The 15,879-nt window shown below is 40.7% G+C and overlaps 1 protein-coding gene across 1 annotated transcript; it reads left to right on the forward strand.

Moving 5' to 3' along the window:
* The first annotated feature begins 933 nt into the window (after window positions 1–933).
* On the forward strand, window positions 934–15,877 carry rnf139 (ring finger protein 139). The gene is made up of 7 exons (XM_057828490.1): window positions 934–987; window positions 3,821–4,313; window positions 7,092–7,720; window positions 7,785–7,932; window positions 11,881–11,987; window positions 12,065–12,316; window positions 14,959–15,877. Exons 2-7 carry the CDS (start codon window positions 4,151–4,153, stop codon window positions 15,697–15,699), a joined length of 2,040 nt encoding a protein of 679 aa, XP_057684473.1. The 5' UTR covers window positions 934–987; window positions 3,821–4,150; the 3' UTR covers window positions 15,700–15,877.
* The last annotated feature ends 2 nt before the right edge of the window (window positions 15,878–15,879 follow it).

Genomic DNA, 15,879 nt, shown 5'->3' on the forward strand with positions numbered 1-15,879 from the left:
GAAGGAACTGGACTCATCGCTGTTAGTCCAGGTTCTTGAGTCCGCTTGCTAATTTTTGATGTTAATGCGAATTCCTCCTAAAAATTGCCTGGCTTCAAAACAATTCCTTGCCTCGTTTGGTGGTAACAAACTAGCTTGAAATGAGTTGTTTCTTTAGTGTCTCTTAGCATCGCAATGCTAACAAATTATGCTAAATTGACCAGAAGAGGTTCAAAACATTGCCCCCATCGTGAGTCATCTGGATTTTTGCTGTAACTGTCCAACCTTCTTGTCTTCCAGTTCGATCATCTCAATCCAGAATCGTTGTCCTCAAAGAAACCATTTTCTTTCATCCAAATGAGTCGCTAGTCCTAGTAGTGGATAAAGAGGTAGAATCCACAGGCCAGCAGGAGGCCGATGGTCAGGGCGGTGGCGGGGGTGTTGATGTAATGGTTGCAGGCTAGGCGAAGTCGGGTCCATGCCGGCGAGGGCTCCACAAGCCGGTCCACCTTCTCGGAGATGGCGCGAAGCCGGGCGCAGATGTCCCGCAGGCTCTGACGCAGCTCGTCCAGGTCCATCTGGGTCTGCCGCTTGATTTCCAGGATCATCTGGTAGAGCGTGACATTGACCAGCTGCCCGTTCCTGGTGACCTCGAACATGTCGCGGCGGAAGGCCTCGATTTCCACCGGGCAGGTTTCCATCCTCCGCGGCCGGCGTGGAGGGTGGCGCTAGCAAGAAAGGCGGGGCGCCGCCGAGGACGCACGCCTCTGGAAACGGGCGCAACAAAGGACTGCTCGCCTCTCACGCAAAGACCGAGCAGCTGTGTGATGTCATATTAAGGACAGGGGCTGACAGCGCTGGAAACAGAGTGAGCGCTCATGACTTTTAATACAAGTGCCCAATCTGCTACGTCTAGCTAATGCTAGCTGACTTCCTGTAAAAGCGGGAAACCACCCTGGACTGGTCGCCAGCCAATCGCAGAGTTTATGCAGAGCACGTCCTTCTCTGGTATTGCAGCAATATACTTCTGTTCTATTGTGTTCTTTTTTGCTACCATTGACGGCAATGGAGGTCCAATCTATTTGAACAGGGACGGTTGGCAGTGATCAATCTATATATTTTTCCTAATTGTGTTTTTGTTGCTTTTGGCCCATTAAACCAATTGTTTTTTTAAGAGCTGTCAAACGCTTAAAATTTTTAATCGAGTTAATTACAGCTTAAAAATTAATTAATTGTAATTAATCGGAATTCAAACCATCTCTAAAATATGCCATATTTTTCTGTAAATTATTGTTGGAATGGAAAGATAAGACGCAAGACGGATATATACATTCAACATACGGTACATAAGTACTGTATTTATTTATTATAACAATAAATCAAGCTGGCATTAACATTATTAACATTCTCTTAAAGCGATCCATGGATAGAAAGACTTGTATTTCTTAAAAGATAAATGTTAGTACAAGTTATAGGAATTTTATATTAAAACCAAAGATGTCCGATCGTGTCATTTTCAAAGTATCGGAATCGGCAAAAAAATATCGGACATGCCTTTTTTTAATATATAAAAATATTTTATTTAACTCGTTTTCTAATTGTATTTAACGTTACAGACGTTACTTAAGTAGGGCTATCAAATTGATTGCGTTAACAGCGGTAATTAATGTTTTTGAATTAACCACGTTAATTAATTAATGCATGCGCTGCACGACCCTCTCACGCATTATCGCGTTCAATCTATAAAGGCGCAGTTTTACCTTTATATCGAGCTAAAAGGCAGGGTATAATTAGTAGAGGGAGTTTTGACAGCCTTTGGCGCCTGTTTTTATTTGGCTAAAGCCTTACAATCCCTCTCTTAGCAATTAAAAATATCGTGAGAGGTAATGTGGGGAAGAAAGGTAGTAGTTGATCATTATCTTAACACCCTATGTTCTTTCCCAACGCAGAGAAGATATATGAATTGGTGCCCCTACGCAGTCATGGTTGCACTTCCCATCACGCATTTGGGCAGAACAGTTAAATGGATGCAGTATCATTTACTGAAAGCTCAACAAATACACTAGATGGCAATATTTAGTCACAATATACAAAGTCACATTTATCCTTTAAGAATTACAAGTCTTTCTATCTGTGGATCCCTCTCACAGAAAGAATGTTTATAATGTAAATGCCATCTTGAGGATTTATTGTCATAATAAACAAATACAGTACTTATGTACTGTATGTTGAATGTTTTTTTCGAGTTGTATTCATTTTTTTCTTAATGCATTGCCAAAATGTATATGATCGGGAAAAATTATCGGGAATGATTGGAATTGAATCGGAAGCATAAAAAGAAAAGCAATCGGATCGGGAAATATCGGGATCGGCAGATACTCAAACTAAAACGATCGGGATCGGATCGGGAGCAAAAAAATCTTAATCTCAATCTTAATCTTAATCTCTTAATGTTCTTTTATTAAAACTTGCAAAATTTGCAATCAAAAAATAAACTAGTAGCTCGCCATTGTTGATATCAATAATGACACCATGCTCACTCATGGTACTAACCCATAAAATCAGTTGGACCCAAGCGCCAGCAGAGGGAGCCAAACACCAAAAAACAAGTAACAAGCTGACATTACACTGTACTGTCATTTTAGTCTGTTTGAGCGGGGCATGTGCGTTAATTGCGTCAAATATTTTAACGTGGTTAATTTAAAAAATTAATTACAGCCCGTTAACACGATAATTTTGACAGCCCTAGTTTTTTGGTTTGTTTTCTATTTGGCATTAACAAAAAAATTTGCTTATTGCTTGATTTTTGGAGGGTTTTCAGTTTTTCAGAACTTTTTTTTGTCAGACAGTTAAAGCAACATTAGGTAACTTTTCAACCTTTATAAAACATTTTCATAACATTTGTAATGATATGTTGACTGACAACTAGTTGACACATTTTTCATATGTTGAGGGGGTCTGTATCGCTTTTACTGGGACTAATTAAGTTTGAGGAGTGTGGCAGGAACCCTGCCATGCAAAAACGGTAGGCTAAGGGAGGCTAACAGGATAAAAGGACACTCAATAATTAGCATTGGCCCAGCTGTCACTCACTGGCGTGACATCCCCCCCAACTGATGTCGTTGGGGGGGTACGATATAAAATCATACGTTTCTGTTATTCAACGTCATCATATGCTATTGTTTAGCCACAACTGGATTTATTACCTCATTACCATCCATCCGTCACACAGCTGCTGGAAACCGAAATGTCGTTGAATCCATCTACAGACGACCGGGAGATCAGGATTTTTCGAGGCAAAACACTACCACTTTTGTACACCTGCTAAAATCGCAAAAATCGACCAAAACTGGAAAGTTACCCTAGTGTTGCTTTAAACCTTTTTTGTCTGTTAGTTTGTCTGCTTCGTGGCAATTAGTTTTTTTTTTTTTTGTTTGTTTTTTTGGCAAGGTCAATTTTTTTTTGTTTGCTTGGTTGCTTTTTGAAAGGTGTTTCTCGCTTCTTTTTTTAATTTGTATGTTGTTTGACTTTTGGCAGTTTTAAAAATATATACTTTTAGTTTCTTTTTTAGGTGGGCTGTTTATATTATTGTTTTTGTTTCTAGTTTTAGTCATTTTCACAATTTATTCAATTTATTACTTTGCCATGAGTTGACAGAATGTTCGTATTATTTAGCATGATGTTTTTTTTTACATGCTGTCACTGGTACTGAAATCGGAAAATGATTATTCACTGTCTGCCCTCCCAATTCAAATGGATTGGACGTCTATTGCTGTCAATGGCAGCCAAACAGTGGTTAGCATTTTTTTTTTCTTAATCTCATTGCATTTGTGTGTTTCAGGTACCATTGATTCAAGTGGGAAATTTAGGCTTTATGGGCACATCAGTCAGTATTACAGTACTACAGTTAACGTTGTAACTCTGCATTTAGCCGTTGAACGGCAGTAGTGTACCACAAGATAGCACTGCCCTACATTTTCCACCAACGAAGAAGAAGCACGGGAAAAGTTAAAGTGTCCCAACATGGCGGCCGCGGCTCTTAGCTGCCAAGCCGAGCCAAGCCTGAGCTAAACCGAAGAACCGAACCTGCCAGCGGGTGACTTTCATGTCCGTTTACGGTCCATGGACGACCCGGACTGGGTGGGACCGTGAGCTTTGAGCCCGAAGCCGCATGGCGTCCACCCAAACCCGGATAGGCCATCAGGCCTTGGTGGTGCTCGATGTGGCTCTGCGGGTCCCGTGTATTTTTATTATCGACGCGATTTTTAACTCGTACTATGACCCCGGGCCGGGATGGGCTGGTACCGTCGGAACCGGCTTGCTCCGAGTTATGGGTAAGTTTGATTGACAGACGTTACAGTAGTAGCGAACAGCTAGCTAATGTCAACTCGCCGCGGTGTTACGTCAACTGTCAGTCAAAAACAGCTGAACCATAAATTGTCATAATTATATGTTCACGTACATGTCAAGTACTGTCATGGCGCTAATTGAATGATCATGTTTCATTGCCATTGACGACACTTAGACGTCTAATCCATTTGGGCTGTGTGATCGTTCGATGGGTTGGACGTCCTTTGCCGTTTAATATATAAACTAATATAGCCGTTTGAAAATCAGGAAGGTTGTTGTTGTGTTTCCTGAGTTTGATTGTCGCAAATATTAATATGCCAAAGTTATTGTGTGCGTAATGTAAAGAACATATTTTTAGAGCAGGTTTGGTTGGTTATCACGACGTCACGGTTTATTTTGGCTGCAGTGGAATTGCATGACCACAGTGTCAATTTTACCGAGATTACTGATTCGATCATCCGATCGGTATAAAAGATAGGGTCTTTAAGGTGTTAGTTATTTGTTTTTATTTTTTATTTTGAAGGGCTATAAAGCGACAAAATTATCAAGATGGTATATTGTCATTTATTTAAAAAATATGTTTTATAAGAAGTAATGTCACCAAAAACATTGGTATCGCTTTCAACGGCACTAATTGACTTTCCTGCCTGTGGCAGGAACCCTGCCACACAAAAAACTACAAATGTGCTGACTGCTTTTTGGCATACATCCCATTTCCCCCATTCTCCCCATTCATTACAGTGGTAACTCTACATATGAAGTCAATTCATTCCAGGACCTTGTTTGCAGTGGTGAAAGTGGGCCAGTACGGTCAGGAACGCAGTTCCGGTATAAGATTCAGGGCCAGAATGCTGCTACGGTACATAGTGCTTCAATTCCAAAAATATGACGGCAACTGTTAAAACTTTATGTTAAGAAATCTTTTTTTAAATGCTGAGCTGCCACACATGCATTTCATCTCCAAGAAGAAGACAATCTACTAACGTCAGATTTGCATTCACAAGTGTTAATAATAAGCATAATAAAGTGCTTGTGTAGCGTAATCCGTTTCCACCGATATTTATCATTTATTTTATTCCACGGACGGCATGGAGGTTTCCCTAGCTGCTGCAGTTATCCGAGGAGGTTGGGGTTACTGCTGTTTTTGTTAACTTTTATTTTGCAAATCATTGAAAAAATATGTGTTATGTATGTGTCATAGAAATAACTGTTCTGAAACAGTTTTCTTGGCATTTCAGTAGTTTTAGGAGGTTTGCCCCCTGCCTCCCCCCCAAAAAAGAAAAAAATTAAAAAAAATTATGGCTCCGTGGCAACCTTCACATCGGGGAGTTCCTGCAAGAAATACTAGCCACTTTCACCCTTGCTTGTTTGTAAGTTGAAATGGTCGTATGTCGAGCAGGATTTTCCCAATACATTATAATTCCATCAATTCGTTCCACAGCCCAAAAAACCTACACTAAATCATTAATAAATACTGCTAGTACTATTACAAATGGCAATTTCACATAGCAAAACAAATAAATTAAAAGTAAAATTTGGAATAATAATATAATAATACTAGGGGTGTAATGGTACACAAAAATCTCGATTCGGTACGTACCTCGGTTTTGAGGTCACGGTTTGGTTCATTTCGGTACAGCAAGAAAACAAAATGCAGATTGCAATTCTGAATCTGTACTGGTGAATTTTATTTTGTATTCGCATTTGATGCTCTTTTGACAGCGCAATCTTAGCAAGCCAAAATAAATATTGCAAGCATAAACACTAGTTTATCTGTTGTAACGTATTGGCCCAAATATAAGACGGTGTTTTTTGCATTGAAATAAGACTGAAAAAGTGGGAAAAGAAGGGTATGTTTCAGCGGTGTTTAGGATTATTGTCTATTTGTGGATTGGACTGGAGGATTCGGGACTTACTGTTGTCAGGGCAACGAGGGTTGTGGATTTTGCCGTCTATGTCATCTTTTATGAAGAAATGCGAGGGGTGTAGTCTTTTTTGTGATACACTGTACATGTAGTTAAAAAAAACTATATGTATATATACCGTATTGGCCAGAAAATAAGACTGTTTTTCTCATTGAAATTAGACTGAAAAAGAGGGGGTCGTCTTATATTTGCAGTCTAGACATTATACCCATTCACGACGCTAGATGGCGCCAGATATCATTGAAGCGATGTTCTGTCATGGCAGATCTCAGCTACTCTGAAGTTTAACCAGTTTGCATTATTTTATTGCAATGTTTTTCCTTATTCAGATTTATTTCAAGACAACAGTTAGAGTTAGACTTCACTTTGTTCGTTAATGCAGTTATTGCAATTTTGTTGTTTTATCACAATAGATTGGTTTATTTACATTTCAAAACCAGGAGCCATTCATTTACGAATGTGATTGCACTTTAGTTTACATATTTAAATGTTCAGATATTAAGATTTGAATGAGGCAAAATAACATGCTTTTTATCTCAAATATATTGTTATAATCATTTTTTTCAGATGTAATTATTTCCTGTATAAAAATTAATTTGGTGTTCAAAAAGTCTTTTTTCAAACTTAAGTCTTGAAAAAGAGGGGGTCGTCTTATAATCAAGGCCATCTTATATTCGGGCCAATACGGTACATCTCCTAAAACTTACTCTGCAACTCCATAAATGTTCGTAATCTGATTACTCGATTATTCAAACTAACTGGTTGATATATTAATTGACTACCTAAATAATTGATTGCTGCAGCCCTAAATTTGACTGCCGGTCGGCCATTTTGCAGGTGTGCTGGTCTCCGCCGTGGTTCTGCTCCTATCGCAAAAGGCCCTGTTCAAGTTCTACTCCCTTTTCCTGGCCGTGGCGCTGGCCGCGGCGGCCATCCTGATCAACTACCACGCCGCCACCCATCCGGACCTGTATGGAGCCTACTATAAAACGGCGGGTTTCCGGCCGCCACGAAAGGGGCCGGCGCCGTGGCTGGCCCTGGTGACCGTGCAGCTGGCGTTGGGCGTGGGTTACGTCTACCTCCTGGGCCTGCGCTCGACGCAGGCGTCGCTGGTGATCCTGGACGTGACTGTGCCGTCGTGGGGGATGATGATGGAGCTGCCCCCGGACACGCGGCGCACGGCGGCCATCTTGTCGGGCGGGGTCCTGGCGCTCAACACGGCGGCGTGCCTGGCAGCACGCCTCAAACATTTCTACTACTCGTGTCGATACGTGTACCTGCTGGTGCGTCACATGTACCGCATGTACGGCCTGCAGCTGCTGCTCAAGGACACCTGGAAGAGAATCCGATTCCCGGACGTGCTGCGGGTCTTCTGGCTGAGCCGCGTCACGGCCCAAGCGCTCATCCTGGTGTATGTGGTGCGGGCCGTGCGGCGGGAGAGCGATGATGGGAGTTTGGACTCTCAGGTAAAAACGTCGCCAAGGTCGGGTTTTGTTGGTGAAGTTGTGACACCTCACTGGCCCATTTTAGGTTCAACCGCTGAGCTGGGACGTGTTTTGGGACGTGACGAGCAACCTGATCATCTCCGGCTGCGACTCCACGCTGACCGTTCTGGGCATGAGCGCCGTCATCTCGTCGGTAGCGCACTACCTGGGCCTCAGCATCCTCACTTTCATTGGTGCGTCAGTAGCAGCACATTTATATTTGAATTTGAATTTTAAATGAATAATTTGTATTTCGTATTTAGAGTTTATATGCTGTATTGATAGTTCATGTTTTCATTTTGCTTCGTTTTTTATGAGACATTTCAATTAGAATCTTTTTTTTTTTTTTTTTTAATTATTCCTTTCTATTTCTAAAATCTTATTGAAACAATTACAGTGATCCCTCATGACTTTGTGCTTCAAATTTTGCGCCCTTAGTCCGTGCCTGATATTCGCTATTTTTCATGTGTCAGCCAGAAGTGGCTTGGGGCAGCAGCGCTCACCCCTTCTTGTTTGTTGCTTTGTGTGTCAGTGACGCTATTCCAGCGAACCCAAAAAACAAGCACTCGAAACACAAGGCGTACTTTTCTTCAATTTATTGAGCTCTCAAATCGCGGTAACTGAAATATACAAAATGAATACATTTAAAACGTTGTACACTCGTATTTTTCCATGTGTGAGTAGCTTCAACAGATTAGCACCATGGAAAAGTTCGCCAAAAAACACACATTTTCCTTTCAGATTCAATATTCAAACTAAAAACTTACATAGACGAATGTTAGCCTAGGCTTGGCTGGGAGAGCGACTTCGTTGAGGTTATAATAACAGCCGCTGAGTGAGAAACAAGTTTGAAGTGGGGGGAAAAAAGAATAGCGTCAAAGATCAGACAGATTATCTTGCCCTAAGCACAAATTCCCGTTCGCTGGACGAGGAGAGGTATCACTCTCAATATTTTTTTAGATGAATGCATTTGCCAGCATATTGAAAATAGCTCCTGTTAAGTTAGCATCAAGCTTGTGTATTTAACGTTAACATAAAAGAAGAGACGCAAGCTTCTCTCTAATATCACTGTAATTGATATTTAAGGGACGTGTAGCGCCTTTTTTTCAGTGCGACATTCGTGTACAGGGTTGAACACCTAACTCGTTTAGCTTCAAAGTAAACTTTGTTTCTAAATAAAACATGGCCAGCACAAGGTATATGTGTGTCTGTGGTGCCTCCTGCAGATTACTGAAACACAGTGTGTGTCGACAGAGCTCAATATTTTGTTGGGTTGTTCAGTGTACCGGTGTTCGGCAATTCCTCGCTACGCGGCGAAACGTCTACAGAATGCTCAGGGCGCTCGCGCAAACATTCGCACGCATGCGCACATCGATTAGAAGCAGCGAGTACTAGGGATGGGAATCGAAATCCGATTCCAATTCGGAACCGGTTCCTAGTGTTTGGAGGCCTCAACATCACAATGAAAAAGCCTTAACAATCCCTTTAACGAGTCCTGAAGACGCATATTGCGTCGTGACTGTCTTGTTGTCCAAACGCATCAAACTAGCATGGCGCCAAGAACCACCCGCTCCAAAGTTTGGCAACACTTCACCAGGAAAGAGGGTGAAAATGAAAGGTTACGATGGTTTAGCACGAAGCACGAGCATTGTAGCCATAAACATAACAATGACAGCACATAGGTTCAAACGCTCGAAAGTGTGTCTTCACTTCACGAGGAAAAATTGCAACAAAACGACTTGCAATCATTGCAAGGTGGAGATAACTGCATCGGGAGGGAAGGTGGAGATAACTGCATTGGGAGGGAATAGACTGCACTGTCCTCACCGAGACAGCTATACAGCTAGCTGAACTCCGAAATGACGATACAGAAGATGTTGGTATAATTTGCTGACTTTATTCAACCATCACTTGAAGAGTGAAATTGAAAATAGAAGTGAAACAAATCAATTTCGTCCCCAATAACAAACAGGTTTGCATCAACGTAAATCAGCGATGATTAACTGCTAATTCAGTAATAACAAAACAGTTAGCATGCGTTCGCTTGCATTAGCACATCGTTCAAACCACTACACAACTGGATTTAAGTGTCAGATCGCGAGTGGAAACACACAACAACAACACAAAAGATGATACATACAGGCGTTGCCTCTGTAGATATTTTACAAACATTAACAAAGAACGTAGCCTCGTAGCAGTGCTTCCCTCTCTCACTAACTCGCTTGGATGCGGCATTTCTTCTTCTTCGCGTGTAAGCGCGCTCTTCTTCACGTGAGCGCGTTCTTCTTCGCGTGAGGAAGCGCAAGGGCGCCCCCACTTGAGTGTGAAAGCACCATAAAAACTAATAAAAGGCATGCATTTCAATATACTGCTAAATAATACGCTTTAACAGGGGTCCCCAAACTACGGCCCGCCCCGCCATTTGGTCCGGCCCCCTGAACAATACCAGAGAGCTTTTTTTTTTTTTTTTCCCTAATAGTGTTATTTATTTTCTGGCCTTTTTCTGTGAAGAACTCAGAGAGGGTTATTTGGTAATGATCTGTTTGATTAATAGTGTTATTATTATTAATCATTATTATATTATATTATTATTTTTATTTTATTTACTTTTGTTCCGTGAAATATCCAGAAAGGGTAATTTGATTGTGGCTTTCTGAAAATCAATAATTTTTTACATTTAGGCACTCCTGCAATCGTCACACTTTTTCTGTTACAAACTGACCTCGGCCTCTCATTAGAGAAGGGAAAAGTTATGCGGCCCTCACTGGAAAAAGTTTGGGGACCCCTGCAAGTTTAACACATATTGCTAACGGCAAACCAACGACCTATATGCCAATATTTACCAATATTTTTCATTTCTATTAGAAAAATGTTTAGTAAAATGTTACACATTCTTGTGCATTTGCCACTTATTGACACAGTTAATAGTGAGGCTTTGGGCCTCTTTTGACCTTGTTGTGAGTTTGTAAGGTTGTGACTTCTGATTAAACATACTCGATGCCAATCAAAACGTTTGTTCTTTTTCCCCAAATTAAATCGATAAGAGAATCGATAAAGAATCGACTCGTTAAGCAATATCGATAATGAAATCGGAATCGTAAAAATCCTATCAATTCCCATCCCTAGCGAGTACTCACTATTTTTGTTTTTATTGAGTTTTTTATCACCTTTTCATTGCCTGAAAAAATATTTTTTGCATGTATTACCCTCATACTTTTAACCATTGTTTTTTTTGTGGCAGCTATAAAGCATTTGACCACATTAGTCACATAGCCTATTTAAACCATCCTTATTTGATATAACTACATTTGAGTCTTTTTTTAGTATGTTCTACCTGTATGCATCTAAACAAAACAAATTGAGAGCGCACGGTAGTGCTTTGGGTGTCAAATTCGCCTCATATAGGATGTTTCGCTGATGTAGGACACTTTGGCAGAACGCCGGAACATATGTCCTCCACACCCTTCTCACCTTTTTAACCCCTGACCCATTTTCATGCCTGTTTATAGTTCAGTGCAGTTTATTTGTTGATTTATTTAATAGGTAACACTTAATTCGACAGCGGCGTCATGGGACTGTCATAAGACCGTCACAATTATGACATAACACTATCATGGGCATTACGGAATGCTTATGACAGATTTCATTTAGTGTCATCCGGTAAATTATGTCACTAACTCCATTTATGTCCATCTTTTACATTCAAAAGGGAGGTCATTTGCCAGATTACACTAAATGATATTTTATAAGCATTCATTAATGGTCATGACAGTGTTATGTCATAATTATGATTGTCTAACGACAGTCTTATCGCGCCACTGTCAAATAAAGTGTTACCAAATACTAAAACTTGCAATTAATGAAATAACCGGAACAGTAACTGAAGAAACAATTAGCACAGAACTGAATTTTGATTGTTATTTACATCTGTAGTTAAATGCAAATAATGTTATTTTTAAAACTTAGTTGTACGTTAGACTTCAATTTTTATTTGTTGTGATTATAATTTACACTGAATTTGATGATGTATAACATATTTAATGTAACGTAATTATTTCATTTTAATTATTTTTTTAATTATTACTATTTTTTAATTAAGAAAAAATAAAATTATACTAATGCCGGCACCATTTGTGGTTCAGGTTCGACGGAGGAGGAGGATAAACGTTTGGGCTTCGTGGCCCCAGTGCTCTTCTTCATCCTGGCTCTGCAGACGGGCCTTAGCGGCCTGGACCCCGAGGAGCGCCTGGTAGGACGGCTTATCAAACCTTTGAAAAGTCACGTTTGGCTAGTGATCCAACACGATGACGCCGGTCGCTCGCGTAGGTCCGGCTGAGCCGCAACATGTGCCTCCTGCTGACGGCCATCCTGCACTTCATCCAAGGCATGACGGACCCGGTTCTGATGTCGCTCAGCGCCTCTCACGTGTCGTCATTCCGCCGCCATTTTCCCGTGCTGTTGGTGTCGGCGGCGCTTTTCGCGCTGCCCGTGGCGCTCAGCCACATCCTCTTGCGCCACTACGCTCTCAACACTTGGCTCTTCGCCGTCACCGCCTTCTGCGTGGAGTTGTGTCTCAAGGTAAGGGCACCCTTATGATCAGGTTTCAGTGCCGTTGACGGCGGTGGACGTCTAATTTGTGAACCGGGAGACTGGACTCCCGGTCCAAATGGATTGGATGTCCATCGCCATCTATGGTAGCCATTTAGTTCCCATATGGTGCGTAAAAATATTCTATTTATTACACATTTTTTAATTTAAAAAAACAAACAATAATTACCTATTTATTCATGATTTCCTTATTTTTCATTTATAGAATATATTTTATTTTAAAAAAGAAAAAACCCCAATTCTCTTTCATTATTTTTTTTGTTTAAATCAAGATTCAAATCAAGAAATTAGTAGTCAGTAGTAAATATCCTCTTTATTTTTATTTGGCATTTTTTAAATTAAAAATAAAGAATAATAAAAAAATGAACTATTTAATCGTAATTTGAATTTCAAATTGGAAAAAAAACAAAAACAATTGGGGGGCTTGAGATTTTAATTTCAAGTGATGACGTGACTCGCAGCCCCCTATTTGTTGCATAATGAACTAGTGCTGCAACGAATAATCGATTAACTCGAGTATTCGATTAGAAAAAAAGATTCAAATTAAATTTTGCTGCTTCAAGTATTCGTTTAATTAAAGTCCCGTTGTAATGGTTTGTTTTTGAAAGTTTGCATTTATTTTCATTGATTTGAATGGATACACTGCCCTCTAGTCTGCTCATTTTACATGGCCAAATCCAGCTGCTCCCTGTTAAGACCAACATAAGCTAGGTTTTTGTTTGAGCTAATGTTTTTTATTGCATTCATAATTTAGTTTAAAGGTATACTTAGCCAATTTTTGTGGGAATATGTGTCTGAACCATTTGTTAAGAGCATTGTAAAAAATAAAAATAAAAAACAGTATTTTATAGCATTCAAGCTAGTGGACTTTTGCGATGTAAGTTAGCCAATTGTTCTTTTGTTGTACATATGTAGATCCTTATTTTTTTTTTTTTTTAATGTGGCGTTTGAGGCCCAGCTCAGGTATTTTAATTTTTTCATGTTTATCCGATTACTCACTTATTCGAACTAACTAGTTCATCGATTAATCGACTACTAAAATATTGATAGCTGCAGCCCTAGTGAGTTATCAAGCGTAATGAATTTTTTAGGTAAGAAATGAGATTTTTTTTACAAGATCTAGAAGTTTTTGAGTGAAAGCAGTAAAAAATAGGGGTTTTTTTCCCTTTTTTTTCTAGTAACTTCTGAGATGCAATTGTTGGCTGTTGGTTCAATATTTGATGAAATGTCTTGTTTTCTCACGTATATTCATAATTGCTTCTTACCTACCCAAAAAAATGTTTTTTATCCGAATACTCGATTAATCGATAGAATTTTCAGTCGAATACTCGATTACTAAAATATTCGATAGCTGCAGCCCTATAATGAACCTAGAAGGGTGCCATTTGTTTGTGCTACATAACGGTAGCAGCACAAATGAAAATTTTTACAGCACAAACGATTGACACAATTTTTAGCCATTTTGTAATCAAATTGGGGTGATGGTTGACCTCAGATTGACCTATATAAATAAGAATTGTTAATATTTAGTGCTGCTATTATTAATCGATCAACTCGAGTAATTCGATTAGAAGAAAAAGACATGTTTTGCTGCTCCGAGTATTCGTTTAATTAAAGTGGCATTGTAATGGTTTGTTTTGAAAGTGTTTGCATTCAGTTTCATTGATTTGGGTGGATACACTGCCCTGTAGTGGCAACAGTGAAATGGCATAACTCATTTCACATGGCTGAATCCAGCTGCTCCTTGTTAAGACAAACATAAGTTTTTGTTCAAGCTATTTTTTTTTTATGCATTCGTAATTTAGTTTATTGGTATATTTTGCTGTTTTTTTGTGGAAATATGTTTCAACCATTTGTTAAGAGCACAAAACGATAGCATTTTATAGCATTTAAGCTAGTGGACTTTTGCTATGTAAGTTAGCCAATTGTTCTTTTGTTGTACTTAGATCCTAATTTGTTTATTTTTGTCATACTGTTTGAGGGTCAGCTCAGGTATTTTAATTTTTTTATGTTCGTTATCCGATTACTCGAACAAAGTAGTTCATCGATTAATCGACTTCTAAAATAATCGATAGCTAGCCTGCAGCCCTAGGTATAACTCATTTCAAATGGCTGAATCCGGATGCTCCCTGTTAAGACCAACCTAAGCTAAGTTTTTGTTTGAGCTAATATTTTTTAATGTAGTCATAATTTAGTTTATTGGTATATTTAGCCGTCTTTGTGGGGAGGTATGTGTTTGGACCATTTGTTAAGCGCATTAGGGAAAAAAAAGTTTGCATTTTATAGCATTTAAGCTAGCTTACTTTTGCTATGTAAGTTTGCCAGTTGTACTTAGATCCTAATTTGTTTATTTTTCTCATACCATTTGAGGCTCAGCTCAGGTATTTAAATTTTTTATGTTCCTTATCAGATTACTCGATTATTCGAACAAAGTAGTTCATTGATTAATCGATTACTGAAATAATTGATGTGAACCTAGCACAAACCTAACACAAACGAATGACATCATTTTCTATAAACTTGCATCTGATTGGTTGGGCAATTTCACTGAGGTCGGCCGAGGCTTCTCCAACTGCCGATTGATTCTCTCTCTGGCTCCCCCTGGCGGTCAGGTGCTGGTGTCGCTGACTGTGTACGCCCTGTTTATGGCGGACGGCCTGTCGGACACGCTGTGGGAGAAACTGGACGACTATGTGTACTACGTACGCTCTACGGGGAACGTGATGGAATTCCTGTTCGGCGTGGTGATGTTCGGCAACGGCGCCTACACCATGATGTTCGAGTCGGGCAGCAAGATCCGCGCCTGCATGATGTGCCTGCACGCCTACTTCAACATCTACCTGCAGGCGCGCAACGGCTGGAGGACTTTCATCAACCGCCGCACGGCCGTGCGCAAGATCCACTCGCTTCCCGAGCTGCGCGGCGAGAACCTGCGCGGTGTCGAGGACGTCTGCGCCATCTGCTACCAAGACTTTGCCTCCTCGGCGCGGGTCACGCCCTGCCGGCACTACTTTCACGCGCTCTGCCTGCGGAAATGGCTCTACATCCAGGACACGTGCCCCATGTGCCACCAGAGAGTGCACGTGGACGAGCGCGCCAACGACGGGGACGCGCTCTCTAATAACAACGCCCCGGCGCCGCCGCCCCCGGCTGACGACCCGCCCGCCGAGGCACCTCCGATTGATGGGGCGGCGGCCGGAGGCGGGCCCGCGTCGGCGGGCGATACGGACCGCGAGCCGTTGGAGGACAACGACAGCATCGAGTACGACGACGACGACTGGGGCGTGCAAAACGGCGGCACGCCCGTCGAGGAGGAGTATTTGAACGATGACACGGACACCACCGACGATTGATTTCGGCTTTTCCGTTGGACGACGTCGGGGAATCGTTTGTTTTGCTGCGTTCACTCTGGAATTAAATGCTTTGGATTTAGATGGATTTTTGCGGTTTGTTTGGGCCACTTTTTTTTTTTTTTTTTTTTTGCTTCGTCTTTAGTTTTTTTCAGGGTGCAGTTGTCATTTTTGCCTTTTATT

Source organism: Corythoichthys intestinalis, chromosome 22 (genome assembly GCF_030265065.1).
Source record: "Corythoichthys intestinalis isolate RoL2023-P3 chromosome 22, ASM3026506v1, whole genome shotgun sequence".
Taxonomy (NCBI): domain Eukaryota; kingdom Metazoa; phylum Chordata; class Actinopteri; order Syngnathiformes; family Syngnathidae; genus Corythoichthys; species Corythoichthys intestinalis.